Raw genomic sequence first — 22,744 nt, forward strand, 5'->3', positions numbered from 1 at the left:
TGTTTACAAAAATCATGGGCCATATTGTGGCGGTACTGAGGTGTCAGGGAATCAACTTTACTCTCTACTTGGATGAACTGTTAATCAAGGCTCCATCAGAGACTATTTTTCACCAGCACTTGCAGCTCACAATAGACACCCCACAGTCATTCGGGTGGATAATACATTTTCCAAAATCATCGCTGCTTCCTTCCCAGAAGATGGTGTTTCTAGGAATCTTATTCGACACCAAGAGCCAGAAAGTTTTTCTTCCTCGGGACAAGATTCAGGACCTACAGTCCAGAATTCGAGCACTGTTACAATTACCGATAGTCTCAGTTCTCAGATGCATGCAGGTGTTAGGCAAGATGGTGGCAACCTTCAAGGCAGTGCCATATGCCAGATTTCTCTTACGTCCTAGAGGATGCTGGGGACTCCAAAAGGACCATGGGGTATAGACTGGATCCGCAGGAGCTTGGGCACACTGAAAAGACTTAAGACTGGGTGTGAACTGGCCCCTCCGTCTATGCCCCTCCTCCAGACCTCAGTTAGACTTTGTGCCCAGGACTGACTGGACACTCACAGGGGAGCTCTGAGTTTCTCTGGAAAAGACTTTTTGTTAGGTTTTTTTATTTTCAGGGAGACCTGCTGGCTACAGGCTCCCTGCAGCGTGGGAGTGAGGGGGGAGAAGCAGGACCTACTTCTTAGTTTAAGGGCTCTGCTTCTCGGCTACTGGACACCATTAGCTCCAGAGGGTTCGATCACTTGGTGCGCCTAGCTGCTTGTTCCCGGAGCCACGCCGTCACCCCCTCACAGAAGCCAGAAGAAAGAAGTCGGGTGAGTATGAGAAGATCAGAAGACTTCAGGACGGCAGAAGACTTCGGTGACCAGGTACAGCGCAGCGGGGACGCTGCGCTCCATGCTCCCACACACATCTCAAGGGGGGGGGGGGGGGCGCAGTGTGGTGCATTGTTTTATTTATATATAGGCGCTGGGGTGTGAGCTGGCATACTCCCTCTGGGTCTTTCTCTGGGCTTCACTGTAGGCCTGTCCTCTAGCTGAGACATTTTGAGTTTGTGTCGCTGTGTCGATGGAACGTGTCGACATGTCTGAGGCTGAATGTGATTCACCGGAGGAGGTTGTGGGTCTGGATTTGGCTCTGTCGGCGCAGCCGACACCTGATTTACTCACGTTATTAACTACAATCAATACGAATGTAGCTTCGTTATCTAAGAGGTTAGATAAGTCTGAGTCACAGACGCGGATGTGGAACATGTCCATAGAGGAGGCTTTATCTCAGGTACAGACCCCATCGGGCTCGCAGAAGCGGCCGTTTACTCAGGTGGCAGATACTGATACCGACTCGGACTCTGAGGTCGATTTTTCTGAGGCGGCTTTGCATCCGCGTTTAGTGAAGAGTATTCAGTAAATGATTGTGGCTATAAAGGATGTGTTACACATTTCTGATGAACCTGCGGTGCAGGAAACAAGGATTTGTTTGTTCAAAGGGAAAAAACCTGAAGTGAAATCTCCCCCCTCTCATGAAATGAATACTCTTTGTGAAAAGGCTTGGGAGTCGCCGGATAAGAGGTGGCAGATTCCCAAGAGGATTTTCATGGCGTATCCCTTCTCTGATGATAGGGAAAAATGGGAGTTGTCTCCAAATGTTGACAAAGCTCTATCTCGTTTGTCTAAGAAGGTGGCGCTTCCGTCTCCGGACACGGCAGCTCTCAAGGATCCGGCGGATCGCAAGCTGGAGACGTCTCTGAAGTCCATTTTCGCTAATACAGGCGCATTGCTCGGACCTGCAGTGGCGTCGGTGTGGGTGAGTAGTGCTATTGCTAAATGGGCCGAGAATTTAGCCACTGACATGGATACCCTTGATAAAGATAATGTTCTTCTGACTCTTGGTTATATCAAGGACGCTGCAGATTACCTGAAGGATGCGGCGAGGGATGTTTGTCTTTTGGGATCAAGAGCCAATGCCATGTCAATATCGGCTAGGAGGGCGTTGTGGATCCATCAGTGGGACCTCGCCTGGACTCGCAATTGCTCCGTTTGTCGGTACAGATTCGTCAATCTCTCCACTGGAGGCTTCGCAGCCACAATCTGACCAAGGGAGCTCCGTTCACTATTTGGTCTTGGATGTTGGTCACCACGGACGCCAGCCTTACGGGCTGGGGAGCAGGTTTCAAAGGGACTCCGGACCAGCCAAGAATCGATGTTACAGATCAACATTTTGGAATTGAGAGCGATCCGGCATGCGTTTCGGGAGTCAAAAATTGGGAAGCAGATTTCTTAAGCCATCACATAGTTCACCCGGGAGAGTGGGAGCTTCACCAGGAGGTGTTTCTTGCTCTAGTGTCTCTGTGGGAATGCCCGACATAGATCTGATGGCATCTCGTCTCAGCTAGAAGCTCCCTCAATACGGGTCACGTACTCAGGATCCTCAGGCAACACTAATCGATGCCTTGACAGCTACATGGCAGTTTCAACTGGGATGTGTTTCCACCGATTCCCCTAATTCGCAGGTTCTCAAACTCGGTCCCCAGGACCCCACACAGTGCATGTTTTGCAGGTCTCACAGAATCAGAAGTGAAATAATTAGCTCCACCTGTGGACCTTTTAAAATGTGTCTGAGTAATTAATTCACCTGTGCACTTGCTGGGTTACCTGCAAAACATGCACTGTGTGGGGTCCTGAGGACCGAGTTTGAGAACCCATGCCCTAATTCCATGCCTACTTCAACACATTCGGCGAGAAGGCCTTCCAGTCATTCTTGTAGCTCCAAATTGGCCGCGTCGTCAGTCTACCTCTGCGACCAGATCTTCTTCAAGGACGTGTCGCCACCCAGATTTAAATTGACTGGCTTTGACGGCATGGCTGTTGCAACCAGCATTTTAAGAGCAAAAGGATTATCTCGGCCAGTCGTGAAAACGATGCTTCAGGTTAAGAAGCCAGTAACTTCTGGAATTTATCACAGGTTGTGGCGTATTTACATTGCTTGGTGTGAGAAACGCGGATTAGCACCGGACCTATTTAGAGTACCTCGCTTGTTGTCTTTCCATCAGGATGGTCTCACTAAAGGATTACGGCTTTCATCCCTTTTAAAGGGCAGGTTTCCGCTTTATCGGTGCTTTTTCAGAAAAAATTGTCTCTCATTCCATAGGTCCAGACATTTCTTCAGGGAGTGCTTAGGATTCAACCGCCATTTGTTACCCCGGTTCCTCCCTGGGACTTAAATTTAGTTCTTACAGCTCTCCGTTTGAACCATTGGACTCTGTGGCATTAAGGTTCCTCACACTCGAGGTTGTTTTCCTTTTGGCCATTGCTTCGGCCAGTCGTGTCTCGGAGTTGGCGGCCCTTTCTTGCAGACCGCCTTTGTTGGTTTTTCATGATGACCGAGTGGTTTTGCGTACAAAACCTTCCTTCCGAAGGTTGTGTCGGCGTTCCACCTTAATCAGGACATTGTGCTGCCGGCGTTTACTCCTTCTTCCTCCGGAAAGGATAACCATTTGGCCTTATTGGATGTTGTTAGGGCTTTACGCATTTATTTGTCTTGTACCGAATCTGTTCGTCGTACAGATACGTTGTTGTTTTTGATTGACGCACCCAAACGGGGTTGGCCAGCTTCTAAAAACACGGTGGCTCGTTGGGAGACTTCAGCTATTCGACAGGCTTACGTATCTTCCAATGTTACGGTTCCTGACCCAATACGGGCTCATTCGACTAAAGCTGTTGGAGCCTCTTGGGCTGTTCGTGGGGGTGTATCTGTCGATACAGATAGATGTGTAGAACAGCGACCTGGTCGTCCGTGCATACCTTCACTAAGTTCTACCGTTTTCATACTTTTGGTTTGGAGACCGCTGCTGTTGGGCGAAAAATTTTACAAACAGCTGTGCCATCTGGGTCTCCCTCCTCTAATTAACTTGCTTTGGGAAATCCCATTAGTAAGTGTGCAGCGTCCCCCAGATGGATGAAAGAGATATAGGGATTTTTGTTTACTTTCCGTAAAATCTTTCTCTGATTCCATCTGGGGGACGCTGCGATCCCTCCCGTACATTTGTCTGGTCTATTGGTTACATTCTGTTTTGTCTCCTTAGGCTTGGCTAAACGATAACTGAGGTGCTTGTTGGTCAGGCTGGAGATGGGAGGGGTTAGAGGGGGAGGAATTAGCTTTCTATAGGTTCTGTGCCAAACTCCTTACCAGCATTTTAAGAGCAAAAGGTAAGTGTGCAGCGTCCCCCAGATGGGATCAGAGATAGAGATTTTACAGAAAGTAAACAAAAATCCATATTTTTCTCTGCTGATAAATTGCCATGTTAATGGACATTAACTCATAGAATCCTGGATAAGTTTCCGGACCTATGGGTCAACAGGCTATTCAGTGCAGGTTTCTCTTAGAAAAAAATCATTGTTAACTGCAGCCTGACTGCTGCTTTCGGTACTAATTGAACCGCCCTGGCGCCCACGGTAAATTACACTGTTAATTGACTTCCTGCCTTTAGCTGTAAATTCAGAGCATCAACTTCATCTTTCATTTAAGAAAAATATTTATTTAGTAAAACAGTGCAGTTTAATAACCAATCCTAATCTTCCGTTTTTTACTGTTCTAGCACTTTACCGAAGATAAGTAGCAGCATCAAATTTTTCTTTTTTGTGAAAGACGATGAGCGTTTAAAAGGTACATACAATTCTCTATATTCTGGTCTTGGTTATTTGACAGTAAAATGAAAACTTTGGTTGTTGCAATAGGAAACACTAAAGCTGATTTAGTGAGTACATCTATAGTAACCAATCATATTATAATTTATAGTCAGGTTATCATTTATTAGGCAATGAAAGCTAATCCCTTTAAAGTCTCTTGTTTGTGTAGCACTTTGCATTGGAAGTTTGAAACTTAAGCCACAATATTACAGACTAGAAAGACTATTGGTATTGACGTTAACAATAATTATACGCATATATGTATGTGTGTGTAGCAAATAAAACAGGGGGTTTTGTCATATTTTAATAAAAACATTTAATTTGCAGCCCATCATCAAGGGACTCCAGTTATCTGTAAGTGCCTGCACTAGTATATATGCCCAGCACACCATTACATTGCAGTTAACAGCCATTAATACTGCCAATGCAGCTGGTACCATGTACAATATGGGTAAAACATAGCCCGGGCATATTTCTTTTCTGTTTTGTTTTACCATATTACACACTGGGCCTGCTCCTGAGTGCAAACTCCAGGTGTCTTATTAAGAAAGGCTACTGCTTTCATATCAGCCTTTCTCAAGGCTGTTTTATCGTTATAGTGCATTTTAGTTTCCCTTCACAACCAAAACTAGCTCACAACCAAACTAACTTAGTAGTATGCTTTTATTGTCAGTGCTTTTGTAGCCGAATGCTGGGTACACACTACTCAATGTGTGCACCCAGTGACATCGCAGACGATGGGACCCTGCATTGGCAAGTGTGTATTCAGGCAGGGACAAAGGCTCTTGCTAGAGATGGACGCGCGGGAGCGAGCATCGCCAGCGACCTAGATGGTACACCCTAGATGATGTACCCAATACGTCGGTCTGATCCGCTGGATCGGACGACATATCATCTTGTGTGTACCCAGCTTGAGATAGTGTTTTGGTTCTCTTATCGAAAACACAAACCTATTTATATTATTAGATAAGCTTCATATTGTTTAGATGGCATTTAGTGATTGATGATTCTGATATTTGAACACCTTCCCTCTGTATTTTGGAAGTATCATTATAGTATGTAAGAAGAGTGAGAAATGACACTGCTTTGAATGCGAACACTACTCTTGTTACATAGTTTATATTAACAGCATATTATACACTAAGCTTCACACTTATTTTAGGTTTCTAACTTACTATTTTAATTAATATTATTAAAAGTTCTATTTTAACTGTAATAGGTCTATACCTATGTTGTACCTATGAGCATGTTTTGCTATTATGTGTGCTTTTGTTTGTTTCTCTGACGTCCTAGTGGATGCTGGGACTTCCGTAAGGACCATGGGGAATAGCGGCTCCGCAGGAGACTGGGCACAAAAGTAAAAGCTTTAGACTAGCTGGTGTGCACTGGCTCCTCCCCCTATGACCCTCCTCCAAGCCTCAGTTAGATTTTTGTGCCCGAACGAGAAGGGTGCATGCTAGGTGGCTCTTCTGAGCTGCTTAGAAGTAAAAGTTTAAATAGGTTTTTTATTTTCAGTGAGTACTGCTGGCAACAGGCTCACTGCATCGTGGGACTAAGGGGAGAAGAAGCGAACTCACCTGCGTGCAGAGTGGATTGGGCTTCTTGGCTACTGGACATTAGCTCCAGAGGGACGATCACAGGTTCAGCCTGGATGGGTCCCGGAGCCGCGCCGCCGGCCCCCTTACAGAGCCAGAAGACCGAAGAGGTCCGGAGAAAGCGGCGGCAGAAGACGTTCCTGTCTTCAAATAAGGTAGCGCACAGCACTGCAGCTGTGCGCCATTGCTCTCAGCACACTTCACACTCCGGTCACTGAGGGTGCAGGGCGCTGGGGGGGAGCGCCCTGAGACGCAATAAAACACTATAAAAACCTTATATGGCTAAAGAAATGCATCACATATAGCTCCTAGGCTATATGGATGCATTTAACCCCTGCCAGTTTTCCTGAAAAAAGCGGGAGAAAAGGCCGCCGAGAAGGGGGCGGAGCCTATCTCCTCAGCACACAAGCGCCATTTTCCCTCACAGCTCCGCTGGAAGGACGGCTCCCTGACTCTCCCCTGCAGTCCTGCTACAAGAATCAGGGTAAAACAAGAGAGGGGGGGCACTATTGGCAGCTAATATATAATACAGCAGCTATAACAGGGAGTAACACTTATATAAGTTATCCCTGCATATATATAGCGCTCTGGTGTGTGCTGGCAAACTCTCCCTCTGTCTCCCCAAAGGGCTAGTGGGGTCCTGTCCTCTATCAGAGCATTCCCTGTGTGTGTGCTGGGTGTCGGTACGATTGTGTCGACATGTATGAGGAGGAAAATGATGTGGAAGCAGAGCAATTGCCTGTGTTAGTGATGTCACCCCCTAGGGAGTCGACACCTGACTGGATGGTCGTATTTAAAGAATTACGTGACAATGTCAGCACTTTGCAAAAAACTGTTGACGACATGAGACAGCCGGCAAATCAGTTAGTGCCTGTTCAGGCGTCTCAGACACCGTCAGGGGCGCTAAAACGCCCGTTACCTCAGATGGTCGACACAGACCCAGACACGGATACTGAATCCAGTGTCGACGGTGAGGAGACAAACGTAATGTCCAGTAGGGCCACACGTTACATGATCACGGCAATGAAGGAGGCATTGAACATTTCTGACACTACAAGTACCACAAAAAAGGGTATTATGTGGGGTGTGAAAAAACTACCAGTAGTTTTTCCTGAATCAGAGGAATTAAATGAGGTGTGTGAAGAAGGCTGGAAAATATCCTAAAAGGTATATACACACATACTGGTGTTATACTGCGACCAGCAATCGCCTCAGCCTGGATGTGCAGCGCTGGAGTGGCTTGGTCGGATTCCCTGACTGAAAATATTGATACCCTGGATAGGGACAGTATTTTATTAACTATAGAGCATTTAAAGGATGCATTACTATATATGCGGGATGCACAGAGGGATATTTGCACCCTGGCATCAAGAGTGAGTGCGATGTCCATTTCTGCCAGAAGGGCGTTATGGACGCGACAGTGGTCAGGTGATGCAGATTCCAAACGACATATGGAAGTATTGCCGTATAAAGGGGAGGAGTTATTTGGGGTCAGTCTATCAGACCTGGTGGCCACGGCAACGGCTGGAAAGTCCACCTTTTTACCCCAGGTCACCTCTCAGCAGAAAAAGACACCGTCTTTTCAAACTCAGTCCTTTCGTTCCTATAAGAACAAGCGAGCAAAAGGCCACTCATTTCTGCCCCGGGGCAGAGGAAGAGGAAAAAGACTGCACCAGGCAGCCTCTTCCCAGGAGCAGAAGCCCTCCCCCGCTTCTGCCAAGTCTTCAGCATGACGCTGGGGCTTTACAAGCGGACTCAGGCACGGTGGGGGCCCGTCTCAAAAATTTCAACGCGCAGTGGGCTCACTCGCAAGTGGACCCCTGGATCCTGCAGGTAGTATCACAGGGGTACAAATTGGAATTCGAGACGTCTCCCCCTCGCCGATTCCTGAAGTCTGCTCTTCCAACGTCTCCCTCCGACAGGGAGGCAGTATTGGAAGCTATTCACAAGCTGTATTCCCAGCAGGTGATAATCAAGGTACCCCTCCTACAACAGGGAAAGGGGTATTATTCCACGCTGTTTGTGGTACCGAAGCCGGACGGCTCGGTGAGACCAATTTTAAATCTGAAATCCTTGAACACTTACATAAAAAGGTTCAAATTCAAGATGGAATCACTCAGAGCAGTGATAGCGAACCTGGAAGAAGGGGACTATATGGTATCTCTGGACATCAAAGATGCTTATCTCCATGTCCCAATCTTCCCTTCTCACCAGGGGTACCTCAGGTTTGTGGTTCAAAACTGTCATTATCAGTTTCAGACGCTGCCGTTTGGATTGTCCACGGCACCCCGGGTCTTTACCAAGGTAATGGCCGAAATGATGATTCTTCTTCGAAGAGAAGGCGTCTTAATTATCCCTTACTTGGACGATCTCCTGATAAGGGCAAGATCCAGGGAACAGTTAGAGTTCGGAGTAGCACTGTCTCAGGTAGTGCTACGTCAGCACGGGTGGATTCTAAATATCCCAAAATCACAGCTGATTCCAACAACACGTCTACTGTTCCTGGGGATGATTCTGGACACAGTCCAGAAAAAGGTGTTTCTCCCGGAGGAGAAGGCCAGGGAGTTATCCGAGCTAGTCAGGAACCTCCTAAAACCAGGCCAAGTGTCAGTGCATCAATGCACGAGAGTCCTGGGAAAAATGGTGGCTTCTTACGAAGCAATTCCATTCGGAAGATTCCATGCAAGAACTTTTCAGTGGGATCTGCTGGACAAATGGTCCGGATCGCATCTTCAGATGCATCAGCGGATAACCCTATCTCCAAGGACAAGGGTGTCTCTCCTGTGGTGGTTACAGAGTGCTCATCTTCTAGAGGGCCGCAGATTCGGCATTCAGGATTGGATGCTGGTGACCACGGATGCCAGTCTGAGAGGCTGGGGAGCAGTCACACAGGGAAGAAATTTCCAGGGCTTGTGGTCAAGCATGGAAACGTCTCTTCACATAAATATCCTGGAACTAAGGGCCATTTACAATGCCCTAAGTCAAGCAAGGCCTCTGCTTCAGGGTCAGTCGGTATTGATCCAATCGGACAACATCACGGCAGTCGCCCACGTCAACAGACAGGGCGGCACAAGAAGCAGGAGGGCAATGGCAGAAGCTGCAAGGATTCTCCGCTGGGCGGAAAATCATGTGGTAGCACTGTCAGCAGTGTTCATTCCGGGAGTGGACAACTGGGAAGCAGACTTCCTCAGCAGACACGACCTCCACCCGGGGGAGTGGGGACTTCACCCAGAAGTCTTCCAAGTGATTGTAAACCGTTGGGAAAAACCAAAGGTGGACATGATGGCGTCCCGTCTCAACAAAAAACTGGACAGATATTGCGCCAGGTCAAGGGACCCTCAGGCAATAGCGGTGGACGCTCTGTTAACACCGTGGGTGTACCAGTCGGTGTATGTGTTCCCTCCTCTGCCTCTCATACCCAAAGTACTGAGAATCATAAGAAGGAGAGGAGTAAGAACTATACTCGTGGCTCCGGATTGGCCAAGAAGAACTTGGTACCCGGAACTGCAAGAGATGCTCACGGAGGACCCGTGGCCTCTACCTCTCAGAAAGGACCTGCTCCAGCAGGGACCTTGTCTGTTTCAAGACTTACCGCGGCTGCGTTTGACGGCATGGAGGTTGAACGCCGGATCCTGAAGGAAAAAGGCATTCCAGATGAAGTCATCCCTACCCTGGTCAAGGCCAGAAAGGATGTAACCGCAAAACATTATCACCGCATTTGGCGGAAATATGTTGCGTGGTGTGAGGCCAAGAAGGCCCCTACAGAGGAATTTCAACTGGGTCGTTTCCTGCATTTCCTGCAAACAGGACTATCTATGGGCCTAAAATTAGGGTCCATTAAGGTTCAAATTTCGGCCCTGTCAATCTTCTTCCAAAAAGAACTGGCTTCAGTGCCTGAAGTTCAGACGTTTGTCAAAGGGGTACTGCATATACAGCCTCCTTTTGTGCCTCCAGTGGCACCTTGGGATCTCAATGTAGTGTTGAGTCTTCTAAAATCACATTGGTTTGAACCACTCACCACTGTGGAATTGAAATATCTCACATGGAAAGTGGTCATGCTGTTAGCCCTGGCTTCAGCCAGGCGTGTCTCTGAATTGGCGGCTTTATCATATAAAAGCCCTTCCCTAATTTTTCATTCAGACAGGGCAGAACTGAGGACTCGCCCTCAATTTCTCCCTAAGGTGGTTTCAGCGTTTCACATGAACCAGCCTATTGTGGTACCTGCAGCGACTAGGGACTTGGAGGACTCCAAGTTGCTGGACGTAGTCAGGGCCCTGAAAATATATGTTTCCAGGACGGCTGGAGTCAGAAAATCTGACTCGCTGTTTATCCTGTATGCACCCAACAAGCTGGGTGCTCCTGCTTCTAAGCAGACGATTGCTCGTTGGATTTGTAGTACAATTCAGCTTGCACATCCTGTGGCAGGCCTGCCACAGCCAAAATCTGTAAAAGCCCATTCCACAAGGAAAGTGGGCTCATCTTGGGCGGCTGCCCGAGGGGTCTCGGCTTTACAACTTTGCCGAGCAGCTACTTGGTCAGGGGCAAACACGTTTGCTAAATTTTACAAATTCGATACCCTGGCTGAGGAGGACCTGGAGTTCTCTCATTCGGTGCTGCAGAGTCATCCGCACTCTCCCGCCCGTTTGGGAGCTTTGGTATAATCCCCATGGTCCTTACGGAAGTCCCAGCATCCACTAGGACGTCAGAGAAAATAAGAATTTACTTACCGATAATTCTATTTCTCGTAGTCCGTAGTGGATGCTGGGCGCCCATCCCAAGTGCGGATTGTCTGCAATACTTGTATATAGTTATTGTTACAAAAAAATCGGGTTGTTTATTGTTGTGAGCCATCTTGTCAGAGGCTCCTACGTTTATCATACTGTTAACTGGGTTCAGATCACAGGTTGTACGGTGTGATTGGTGTGGCTGGTATGAGTCTTACCCGGGATTCAAAATCCTTCCTTATTATGTACGCTCGTCCGGGCACAGTATCCTAACTGAGGCTTGGAGGAGGGTCATAGGGGGAGGAGCCAGTGCACACCAGCTAGTCTAAAGCTTTTACTTTTGTGCCCAGTCTCCTGCGGAGCCGCTATTCCCCATGGTCCTTACGGAAGTCCCAGCATCCACTACGGACTACGAGAAATAGAATTATCGGTAAGTAAGTTCTTATTTTTTTAGTTGCTTTATCCACTAGGGAACACTGGAGAGCTAGACAGCTGGGGTGTGAAGGACGCAGACCGGAGGTAGCACAATGTAATAATTAAAAAAAAAAAAAAAAAAAGCACATCTGGCTCCTCCCCCTTCACGCCCCCCATCCCTCCAGTTTGAAAAATTGTGCTTGGAGGTGGCAGCACAAGAAAGGAGCTCCTGATCCATAAGTTTTTTTTCTTCTAATTGTTTCAGGGAGCCAATCCCACCTAAATGAAAGGTGGGTGAAGGCTTCCAAAACTATACTTTTCAGTATAAGTGAGACAAAGATCCCGGTGGAAGGGATCTGCATCTCACTCAGAAGATCTACAACAGTGAGTAACTGTGACAGATAGTTAAGGAAAAGGCGACTATATATCCCTAGCAGGCTCGGGTGTCTATTCTCCCCGCAGGCAGCAGGCAAGCGAGGGGTAGTTTAAGAACACCGCTGAGGCAGCCGGAGCCCCGGCAGTGGGGCGGTGCAAGCATTTAGGAAAAAGGCTCCGGAGCATTGGCCATATGGTATCTGACGGCAACGCACTAGCGGGGGGACAACTTGACAGGAAGGCACGCTGGTAAAAGAGCAGAGAACTGCTGAGGTAACTGATTTGGACGGGATGGCTCCCTGTGGGAATGCAGGAGGTGAGGACTAATAGAGGCAGCGAGGTGACTAAAAAAAATTCAGTAGGCCATCTTGTTTTTTTTCTGTCAGGCACACAGGTAGAGTGAGCAATCCTCACTGAGAGGGGCGGACATGTTAGATGTTTCTGTCATGCATAGACGCTTATACTGCGGCTATGTTAGTATTTTTCCCTCTTGATGCAGTGGATATAATGCCCTACTGGTGCTAGCTCTTGGAAAAACAGAGATTTATAGGAGCTCTACTGTTGAAATCTTTCTGAAGTTAAGTTAATTAAGAGTATGTGTTTTGTCTTCTAAGGGACACTGCTGACAGGTCCTGCGGAGGGGGAGCACCAGAATTCTCAACCCGGTCAACTCAAGCTGTATCATCAGTTGGTGGTGTGGTGTGTTTGTTTTGTTTTTTTAACTAATTTTTTTAGTATAATTCCAGCTGCGTGACTCCTTATTTCTCCGGCAGGGTCCACAGGTTATCCACAGGATAACATTGGGATATGATGAAGCGACAGCAGATTTGCACCAATCGGTCAAAGCTTTTCGGCCTCCCAGTATACAACGGGCCTGTCCATATATTCCCGCCTCCTGGCTCAGGCAAATCAGTTTTTTGTTTGGTGTGGCAGGAGCCGGACCATGGTCAGAAGGCTGCTGGTTTTTAGCAGCCCTAAGCTTTCTTATTTTATTTTTAAAGTCTTACTATTTTTCATGAGTGATCTTTCTAAAAAGCGTCTTATATGTACCTTAGAAAGAGTCGCTCCAACAACTCTCCGCCGGGTCGCGACACCGCTTACCCACGAGTACAGTTCTGTTTCCGTGGGAGTCTGTGTCTGATATACTAGTGGGTCCAGCAGACATTACCAGGCTGTGGCCGGACCACGGGGAGAAGGTAAGGCATCGGTTCCGCTTAGAAGGGGAATACGGACACAGCCGTACTGTTTTTGGAGGAGACTACCAAACAGTCGCTGACGTGGCTGCCACCTCGGGTGCACCAGCGCTAAACCTTAGGGATCATAGGCTCCAGGAATAGTAAGAGGCCGCAATCCCTAGGGTTGATGTCAGCGGTGGGGAGTCAGACACACTCTCCTGGTCGCCCCTCCCCCCCAGTTCATGACCAGTTTCCTCCGAGTATCCCTCCATGAACTCTCTTCCCGCTTCCGTCTGAGACGCTGTATACGAGTGGGACCCAGTCGCAGCATAGGCGGCTGTGTGACTGGTGCATCTGTGTTCACTATAGGTTCATGGAGCGGCAGTGTACACTAGTAGCGTCTGGATTCACTCAGCGTTCGCACAAACGTATTGATTGGTCCTGGAAGCAGGGTAAGTCTCCCTGTATCCCACTCTACTGAGTATGAGTAATACAGCACTAAGTCTCTATCTACCTTTTGAGTACGAATAGTTAGATAAGTGCCTATTGCATATGAGTCTCTATACATATACTACTGTTTCTTTCTCTGTTTGTCTGAATACGGTAGATCTGTTTAAACATGATTCAGTAATATGTTCTCCTAAATACTGGAAATGTATTTGTAGTTGATGATGTGCTCATTGCTTATTATACTATTGTATAACATGTGACTGACTGCTAGTGTGATTGCTGACTTTACTATATATTCTGTCAGGTTTTTTTTTTTTCTATTCCGATCCACAATGCTGGCATAGCAAAGTAGGGTCGGATTGTATGTCACTTTAAAAATCTTAGTGATTACAGTCACAAATTGTGCAGTACACTTAGGAAATGATTATTTATCATTTCTGAGAGCGGCAAAGGTGAGGGAGATACACTCACGTCAACACCAACACTCATATCATGTTTGTCTTGCAAAGCTGGCTTAACCTCTCAGGATCTAGTTCAGGATGGTTTGTGTGGAAATTGTTTTAGCTTTCACCAGGGTCTCGTGAAAAATACAAGGTAGATTCAGGTGCAGGTTGATCCAACTCTCTCTGCAAGTGTTATATCTGCCACATCTGCAGTGCACATGGTTTTGCCCAACAAATTTGCTGTTGCGATCAACTCTGAATTACCCCCACAGATCTGCAGAGAATGTCGATGGATGCTCCACTCCTGCTCCCTCAACGTCCAGATCTACTGATGCAGGGTCCTTGTTATCACAGACATCTGGATCGACTGTCTTTCACAGCGTGGCTCTTGAGACCTCTATCCTGAAGTCAAGAGGATTCTCACAACAGGTAATTCAAACAATGCTCAGAGCAAGGAAACCTTCATCAGCTCGCATTTATCACTGAATATGGCAAACCTATATTCATTGGTGCATGCATTGAACGGAAAATGAACCCTAGGTCTTTCAGAGTTCCAGGGTCTTGGCATTCCTTCAGGCAGGAATGGATCAAGTTTTGAAGGTGGCTTCCTTGAGAGTGCAAGTGTCAGCATTGACTGTGGTTCCAAAAGAAAATTGCAGGATATGCGTACTTTTTTTCAGGGAATGCTGCGCATTCAACCTCTTTTTGTTTCTCCTACAGTGCCTTGGGGCTTAAATTTTGTCTTAAAGGCCCTTCAAGTTGCCCCATTTGAACCACTTAATAAAGTGGATCTTAAATGGTTGACAGCTAAAGTTCTCTTTCTACTGGCCATGGCGTCACCTAGAAAAGTATCAGATTTAGGGGCATTGTTATGCCGTCCTCCATTTCTGATCTTTTATCCAAATAGAGCGGTTCTCAGAACTAAATCTGGGTATCTTCCCAAGGTGGTGTCTAAATTTCACCTTAACAAAGAAATTGTAGTCCCAGCTTTCCAGGAACCGGGCCTTTCTGTGGGAGATGCGTCGCTGAATGTGGTCCGTGCCTTAAGGATCTACGTGGATCGTACCAGTGCTATCAGGAAGACAGACTCTCTCTTCGTTCTCTACGGATTTCACAAGGGAGGTTGGCCTGCTGATAAGCAGACACTGGCAAGGTGGCTTCGGATAATGATTTCAGAAGCATATTTTCAAGCTGATCTCCCTGTTCCGGCTAATGTCTCTGCTCACTCTACTCGTAAGGTAGGTCTATCACGGGCAGCACATAGTGGTGTTTCAGCAGAACAGATATGTAAGGCAGCCTCATGGTCTTCCATTAACACATTCATTAGACATTATGCCATGGATACCTTTGCCTCTCACGACGGTGACTTCGATCCTGTCTAATCAGGAGCGTCCCCGCCACTAATTGTTTTGAGAAATCCCAATGTTATCCTGTGGATAACCTGTGGACCCTGCCAGAGAAATATACGTTATGGTAAGAACTTACCGTTGATAACGGTATTTCTCCTAAGTCCACAGGATAATATTGGGATATGATTAAGCGACAGTGGATTTGCACCAATCGGTCAAAGAAGGCAGTGGAGGCGATCCCCCTTTGTAGGGGAGGCTTTATTTGGTCCTGAATTAGCCAAGTGGATTGCACAGGCCACGGCGGGAAAATCTACTTTTTTGACTACTACGCATGCTAGAACTACCCCACCGGTAAGAAGAAATTACTCTGGTCCGGTGTTCAATTCATTTAGGTCTCAGTCCTTTCGAGCCAGAGGTAGAGCGTTTGGCGGTCAAGCCCGTGGAAGCAGAGGCCGTTCCCAGTCCACAGCCTGAAAACAGGACACTAAGCCTACTGACAAGACCGTGGCATGACGGTCTCCCAGCTCACCTTGGGTCTCCTATGGTGGGCGCACGGTTGGAAAGTTTTCAGGATGTCTGGGCCGAAACCTCATCAGAAGTCTGGATCAACAATGTTATTTCCCAGGGATACAAAATAGATTTTCTGAACCGACCTCACAGTCCGTTCTTTACAACAGGCCTACCTCGGTCCCCTCAAAGAGCGAGGACATTAGACACTTCTATTCAAAAGTTACTTCTGACAGAAGTAATTATGCCCGTTCCGGTTTCTCAAAGAGGAATGGGTTTTTATTCAAATCTTTTTGTGGTGCCAAACTCTGGTGGTTCTGTCAGGCCAATCCTCAATTTATAGGTGTTAAATCAATTCCTGACGGTTTACAGATTCAAGATTGAAACGATTAGTCAGTCATTGCCAGCCTGGAGCAACAGGCGTTCATGGTGTCGATGGACATAAAGGATGCATTCCTCCATGTCCCAATTTGGTCTCCACACCAAGCTTATTTATGGTTTGCAGTGGGCAAGAATCATTACCAATTCAAAACTCTACTGTTCGGCCTATCAGCCCCGAGAATCTTCACAAAGATCATGGCAGTCTTGGTAGTGAAATTGAGATTGTTAGGGGGTAACGATAATACCAATCTAGACGACATTCTTATCAAAGGTCCTCTGAGGACCAGTTGATCCAGGATGTTCAGATCGCTGATTAGTTTCTGATTCGACATGGCTGGATTGTGGATTTCAAAAAATCTAATTTGCAGCCGACAAAGAGAATTAAATTCCTGGATCTCATCTTGGATACAATCCAACTGAGAGTGTTCCTTCCAGAAGACTAGATTTGACATCAAGGAAATGGTATGTCAAGTTCTACAGAACCAGACTGTGTCTCTACATCATTGTATGCGGCTTCTAGGAAAGATGGTAGCGTCTTTCGAAGCGATCTAATACGGCAGACTACATTTCAGACCCTCTCGGCTAAATCTGATTGCTCAGGGGGCAGACATGCATTTATTCCTCCACCGAAGGATTCGCTTGTCGCCTCAGGCCAGGCCCTCGTTGATTTGGTGGTTGGTCCACAAGATCTTGCAGCAGGAAAATGGTTTGGAATCTGGGATTGGAAAATTTTGACGACAAATGCCAGTCTCTGAGATGAGGGCAGTACTGGACAGCCGTCAATTTTAGGGAAGATGGTCACCGTACGAGAGCAGCCTTCCAATAAACGTATTGGAGCTAAGAGCCATTTACAATGCACTTCTTCTGGCGGAAGACCTAGTATGGGCTCAGCACGTAGGAATGCAGTCGGTCAATGTGACTGCAGCAGCATACATAAACCACCAAGGAGGAACAAAAGGAGGCCACAAAGATTTTGTCTCGGACAGAAAAGCACAATATAATCCTGTCTGCAGTCTTCATCCCAGGAGTTGACAATTGGGAGGCAGACTATCTCGGCCGTCGGGATATGCACCCAGAAGAGTGTTGTCTACACCCACAGGTCTTCAACGCAGTGGTAAGGCAGTGGGGATTACCGCAGATAGATCTAATGGCCTCTCAGAACAACCATCAGCTGCCAAGATATATGGCCAGGACACGGAATCCAGCAGCAGAGGCGGTGGATGTGCTGGAAATTCACTGGATATACGAACTGGTGTACATCTTCCCGCCGTTTCTGTTGTTGCAAAGAGTTTTGAAAAAGGTGAAACAGGAAAGAGCATGGGTCATTTTTACTGGCCTCGCAGAAGTTGGTTCTCATACCTGAAGGGACTTCTGGCGGAAGATCCTTGGAGACTGCCACAGAGGAAGGATCTATTATCACAAGGCCTATTTCTTCACCCAGATCTAAACCGCCTACGTTTGACGGCGTGGTTCTTGAGACCAGGATACTAAGACAAGGGTATCCTACCATATTAGCTGCAAGAAAGCTTGTTACTGCAGCACACTACTATAGAATCTGGAAGAAATACATAGACGGTGCCAGCCTAAAGGTTGGAACCCCAGAGAATTCTGCTTTACTAGAGTGTTGAAGTTTCTCCAAACTGGTTTGGATGGTGGTTTGCGGGTGGGATCCTTAAAGGTACAGGTCTCTGCCCTTTCGATCCTTTTCAAACAACGTCCGGCATCCTTGCAGGAGGTCCAGACATTTTTACAGGGTGTGTTAAGAATACAACCACCTTTTCGTCCCCCCACAGCCCCGTGGGACCTAAATTTGGTGCTAGAATTTTTGAGGTCGGGCGTTTTTAGAGCCTTTGGAAAGGGCAGGTCTAAAATATGAGCTGGAAAACAGTCCTGCTTCTTGCTTTAGCATCAGCAAAAAGGGTCTCGGAATTGGGAGCCCTGTCTTGTAAAAGTCCTTTTACTAGTTTTTCATGACGACAGAGTGGAACTCTTTACCTAAGGTGGTTTCTAGTTTCCACATAAACCAGCCGATTGTGGTCCCCTCCTTCCACGGAGAGGGGGACCTGTCCTTGGATGTGGTCAGAGCCTTACGGGTATACGTACAGGCTACTGGTTCTATTAAGAAGTCAGGCGCTTTGTTTGTACTGTATGATGGCCCCAGGAAGGGTTTTCCTGCTTCAAAACAGACCTTGGCTAGATGGATACGGCTAACTATCAAACAGGCATATATACTTCTAGCGGTAGGAGAGTTCCATTTCGGGTGGGTGCTCATACAACCAGATCAGTGGGAGCATCATGGGCTGCGGCTAGAGGAGCTTCCACTGTCCAACTTTGCAGAGCTGCAGCGTGGTCGTCGGCACACACGTTCACTTGTTTCTACAAATTTGATAAGTTTGTCAGCCTGCATGTTCTTGTAAAATTAGTTCAGACAGATTGGTTAACTTGTTAGTAGTTCTTGGTTGCTGTTTGACGTTATGGTATGGTTGGTTCCTTCCCGTATGGCTTTGATCTTTCATGTTCCCTCTTCTCTCCGTCAATTTTTCAAACTGGTGGGATGGGGGGGGGGGGGCGTGAAGGGGGAGATGCCAGTTGTGCATAATTTCTTTATTTTATTATTACATTGTGCTACCTCCGGTCTGCATCCTTCACACCCCAGCTGTCTAGATCTCCAGTATCCCCGAGTGGATTCAGAGAAATGGATTTGTCGGTAAGTACCAAAATCCTCTTTTTATCATTATACTTTAAAACAGTGACAGTTTCACGAAATTACATACAGTATGTTTTCAGTTTTTCTTCCTGTGCAAGTTGATGTCAGCCCCATAATTTAGACTGTTCGTTACAGTATGTTGCTGTATTTGCACTGTTATTGAACAACTATGTTCTATCATTTTTTCTTTTTCTTTTTTATTATAATTTTTTTTTTTAATACTGGGCTCATCTTCACTCTAGTGGGTCCAAAGATGTTCTTCAGATCATCAAAAACTGAGGAAGATGAGGAGTTCTGGGAGCAGAGGCAAGAGTCCCTGTTGGAGGTAAATGGAAAAAAAAATGCAGCCAGAAGACCCAAAATTTTGTTTAGTTTTTCATAGACAATATATAATCATGTTGACCTATTACTTTGAGTGGTATTTATCAAAGTGGAGAGAGATAAAGTTCCCCAAAAATAGCTTCCATCTCCTGTAACAGGTTGTGTTTGAAAAGTGTAATTTAGGAGCTGGTTGGTGCTTTTATCTCTCGCCTAGCTTTTATCTTAAATATTATAAATAAAAGGTTGGCTACATTATCACTGTCATTTTTTTACATCTCCATTTTATTTGAACCTTCTGAAAGAGGTTAGACACAGTAGCCACCTCTAATTTCAGATTAAGAGGCTTGTGGGTAAAATATTACTTAGAGTTGCGTCCTCATACATCTGGGTCTGGATGTAATGACACCCGAGTTCTACGGCCATGCTGGATGCCGGCTGAACTCTGACCTTTTTTTTTCAAGGCACAATCACTTACAAGTCAAAACCATGCCTTGTAAGTTATTGCCCCTTTAAAAAATGTCAGAATTCGGCAGTCATCCAGCACGGCCGCTGATCTCAATACAGTATGCAGTGCGAAATGTGTAAATGCGTCTTAGTCACAATGCAATGCTGCTAGGACTAATTAGCTATATGGCATTTATATATTAAAGGTATTTTGTGTGTGACGAGTCTGTATATGGAGCAGAACAGAACTTATATTGGGGGGAAAAAAGCTACGGCTGCTACATTTCTCATGCGACCTTGCCAAGAGGGGCTGTTTGGTGTGAATGCAGCTGCCACTCACCCCAGCGCAGCACACAACAGCCTTTTTACATTGGGGAAGGGGGCGCAGCGGGACCCAGGTACCATTAACAGGCCCGGAACTATGTAAAGAAGAGTAACCCCCTCTCTCTGCGCCACTGCATATGAGGTCAGCCGTTATGTAAATGTCAGAAAGGTCTTAGGTGGTCATTCCGACCCGATCACATGCTGCAGTTTTTTGCAGCGGTGCGATCGGGTTAGAACTGTGCATGCGCCGGCGCCGCAGATTGACAGGCAGAGGCAGTCGCTGGGTGGGAGGGGGCGGCACGGCGGTGTTTGGCTGCTATTTTTGGGGGGAGCGATCCGGCCAATGCAGGCGTGGCCGTACCGTGCGCGGGGGGGGGGGGGGTGCGTGACGCAGTGGCTGCGTGACGTCACACGCAGCCGCTGCGAGACGTCACACGTAGCCGCTGCGACCCTGGCAGTGACAAGTAACTCCCAGCCAACCGCAGGAGCTGCGCTGGCTGGGAGTTACTCTACAATGCATCGCCGCTAGCCCTGTGCTGGGCATCCCCCCGCATGTCTGTGTCAGTGATCGTAGCTGTGCTAAATTTAGCACAGTTACGATCAGGTCGGAATGGCCCCCTTAGTTTGTGACCAGTTGTTTACTACTGGGGGGGATTGATAAAAAAAAAAACATATACACTGCTCAAAAAAATAAAGGGAACACTAAAATAACACATCCTAGATCTGAATGAATGAAATATTAAATACTTTGTTCTTTACATAGTTGAATGTGCTGACAACAAAATCACACAAAAATTATCAATGGAAATCACATTTATTAACCCATGGAGGTCTGGGTTTGGAATCACACTCAAAATTAAAGTGGAAATACACACTACAAACTGATCCAACTTTGATGTAATGTACTTCAAACAAGTCAAAATGAGGCTCAGTAGTGTGTGTGGCCTCCACGTGCCTGTATGACCTCCCTACAACGCCTGGGCATGCTCCTGATGTGGTGGCGGATGGTCTCCTGAGGGATCTCCTCCCAGACCTGGACTAAAGCATCCGCCAACTCCTGGACAGTCTGTGGTGCAACGTGGCATTGGTGGATGGAGCGAGACATGATGTCCCAGATGTGCTCAATTGGATTCAGGTCTGGGGAACGGGCGGGCCAGTCCATAGCATCAATGCCTTCGTCTTGCAGGAACTGCTGACACACTCCCAGCCACATGATGTCTAGCATTGTCTTGCATTAGGAGGAACCCAGGGCCAACCGCACCAGCATATGGTCTCACAAGGGGTCTGAGGATCTCATCTCTGTACCTAATGGCAGTCAGGCTACCTCTGGTGAGCACATGGAGGGCTGTGCGGCCCCCCAAAGAAATGCCACCCCACACCATTACTGACCCACTGCCAAACCGGTCATGCTGGAGGATGTTGCAGGCAGCAGAACGTTCTCCTTGGCGTCTCCAGACTCTGTCACGTGCTCAGTGAGAACCTGCTTTCATCTGTGAAGAGCACAGGGCGCCAGTGGCGAATTTGCCAATCTTGGTGTTCTCTGGCAAATGCCAAACGTCATGCACGGTGTTGGGCTGTAAGCACAACCCCCACCTGTGGATGTCTGGCCCTCATACCACCCTCATGGAGTCTGTTTCTGATCTTTTGAGTAGACACATTTACATTTGTGGCTTGCGGAGGTCATTTTGCAGGGCTCTGGCTGTGCTCCTCCTGTTCCTCCTTGCACAAAGGCGGAGGTAGCGGTCCTGCTGCTGGGTTGTTGCCCTCCTACGGCCTCCTCCATGTCTCCTGATGTACTGGCCTATCTCCTGGTAGCGCCTACATGCTCTGGACACTACGCTGACAGACACAGCAAAATTTCTTGCCACAGCTCGCATTGATGTGCCATCCTGGATGAGCTGCACTACCTGAGCCACTTGTGTGGGTTGTAGACTCCCTCTCATGCTACCACTAGAGTTAAAGCACCGCCAGCTTTCAAAAGTGACCAAAACATCAGCCAGAAAGCATAGGAGCTGAGAAGTGGTCTGTGGTCACCACCTGCAGAACAACTCTTTTATTGTGGGTGTCTTGCTAATTGCCTATAATTTCCACCTGTTGTCTATTCCATTTGCACAACAGCATGTGAAATTGGTTATCAATCAGTGTTGCTTCCTAAGTGGACAGTTTGATTTCACAGAAGTGTGATTCCCTTTATTTTTTTGAGCAGTGTACTTAACGTTCGGCTGTTGTTTTTATTTGAATTCATTCTCGATTTTTCTTTGTTTTTCTAGGAATGCAGGAAAAGGCACAAAGATGCGAAGAGGAAAATAAAATCAAATCCGTAAAACTCATCAGTAGTCCTCATGTGGGATTATGTGCTCCTGTGAGCGGAGTGATATGGAGCCATGAAACTGCTTCCTGTGGAAGAAATAATTCAAGAACCAGTCATTCTCAGTTATTACAACAACTATATTTATATAAACAGCAAATTCACAATAAATGTAAAAATTAAAAAAATATTTCAAGTTTGTTTATTTGAACTGTGAAGATTTTTATTTTTTACGTTTCCATTTTTAAGTAAAAGTAAAAAATAAATGTTCTGTTCTCAGAATTATCTCCTATATAATAGCCCTGTGACTCTGTGCCTGGCGCTCTAACGCTGGGCGGGGTCAACTGCATGTTCAGGGAGACGCACCATGCCCTGTGCCAACACTACCTGCACTGCAGTATAGGGAGGTGGCCAGCGGTAGCAGCAGACACAGGTCCTGCCAGCACACAGGCGATACCCTCCGTACATGGGCGCTGCAGGTGGACGGACACTGCATCTCTCCCGGTAACACACCATGCTTGGCCACTGACACCCACGCCGG

The 22,744-nt window shown here is 47.0% G+C and overlaps 1 protein-coding gene across 3 annotated transcripts in view; it reads left to right on the forward strand.

The window, feature by feature from the left end:
• NOL8 (nucleolar protein 8) overlaps nt 1–22,393 on the forward strand; it is a 108,434-nt gene extending 86,041 nt beyond the window's left edge. For all 3 annotated transcript variants that reach the window (XM_063940714.1, XM_063940712.1, XM_063940713.1), the window contains exons 15-17: nt 4,596–4,663; nt 19,049–19,131; nt 22,166–22,393. In XM_063940714.1, coding sequence (XP_063796784.1) covers nt 4,596–4,663; nt 19,049–19,131; nt 22,166–22,219 — 205 coding nt within the window. In that variant the 3' untranslated portion in view covers nt 22,220–22,393. The remainder of the gene's footprint in view (nt 1–4,595; nt 4,664–19,048; nt 19,132–22,165) is intronic.
• The last annotated feature ends 351 nt before the right edge of the window (nt 22,394–22,744 follow it).

Source organism: Pseudophryne corroboree, chromosome 9, assembly GCF_028390025.1.
Source record: "Pseudophryne corroboree isolate aPseCor3 chromosome 9, aPseCor3.hap2, whole genome shotgun sequence".
NCBI lineage: Eukaryota > Metazoa > Chordata > Amphibia > Anura > Myobatrachidae > Pseudophryne > Pseudophryne corroboree.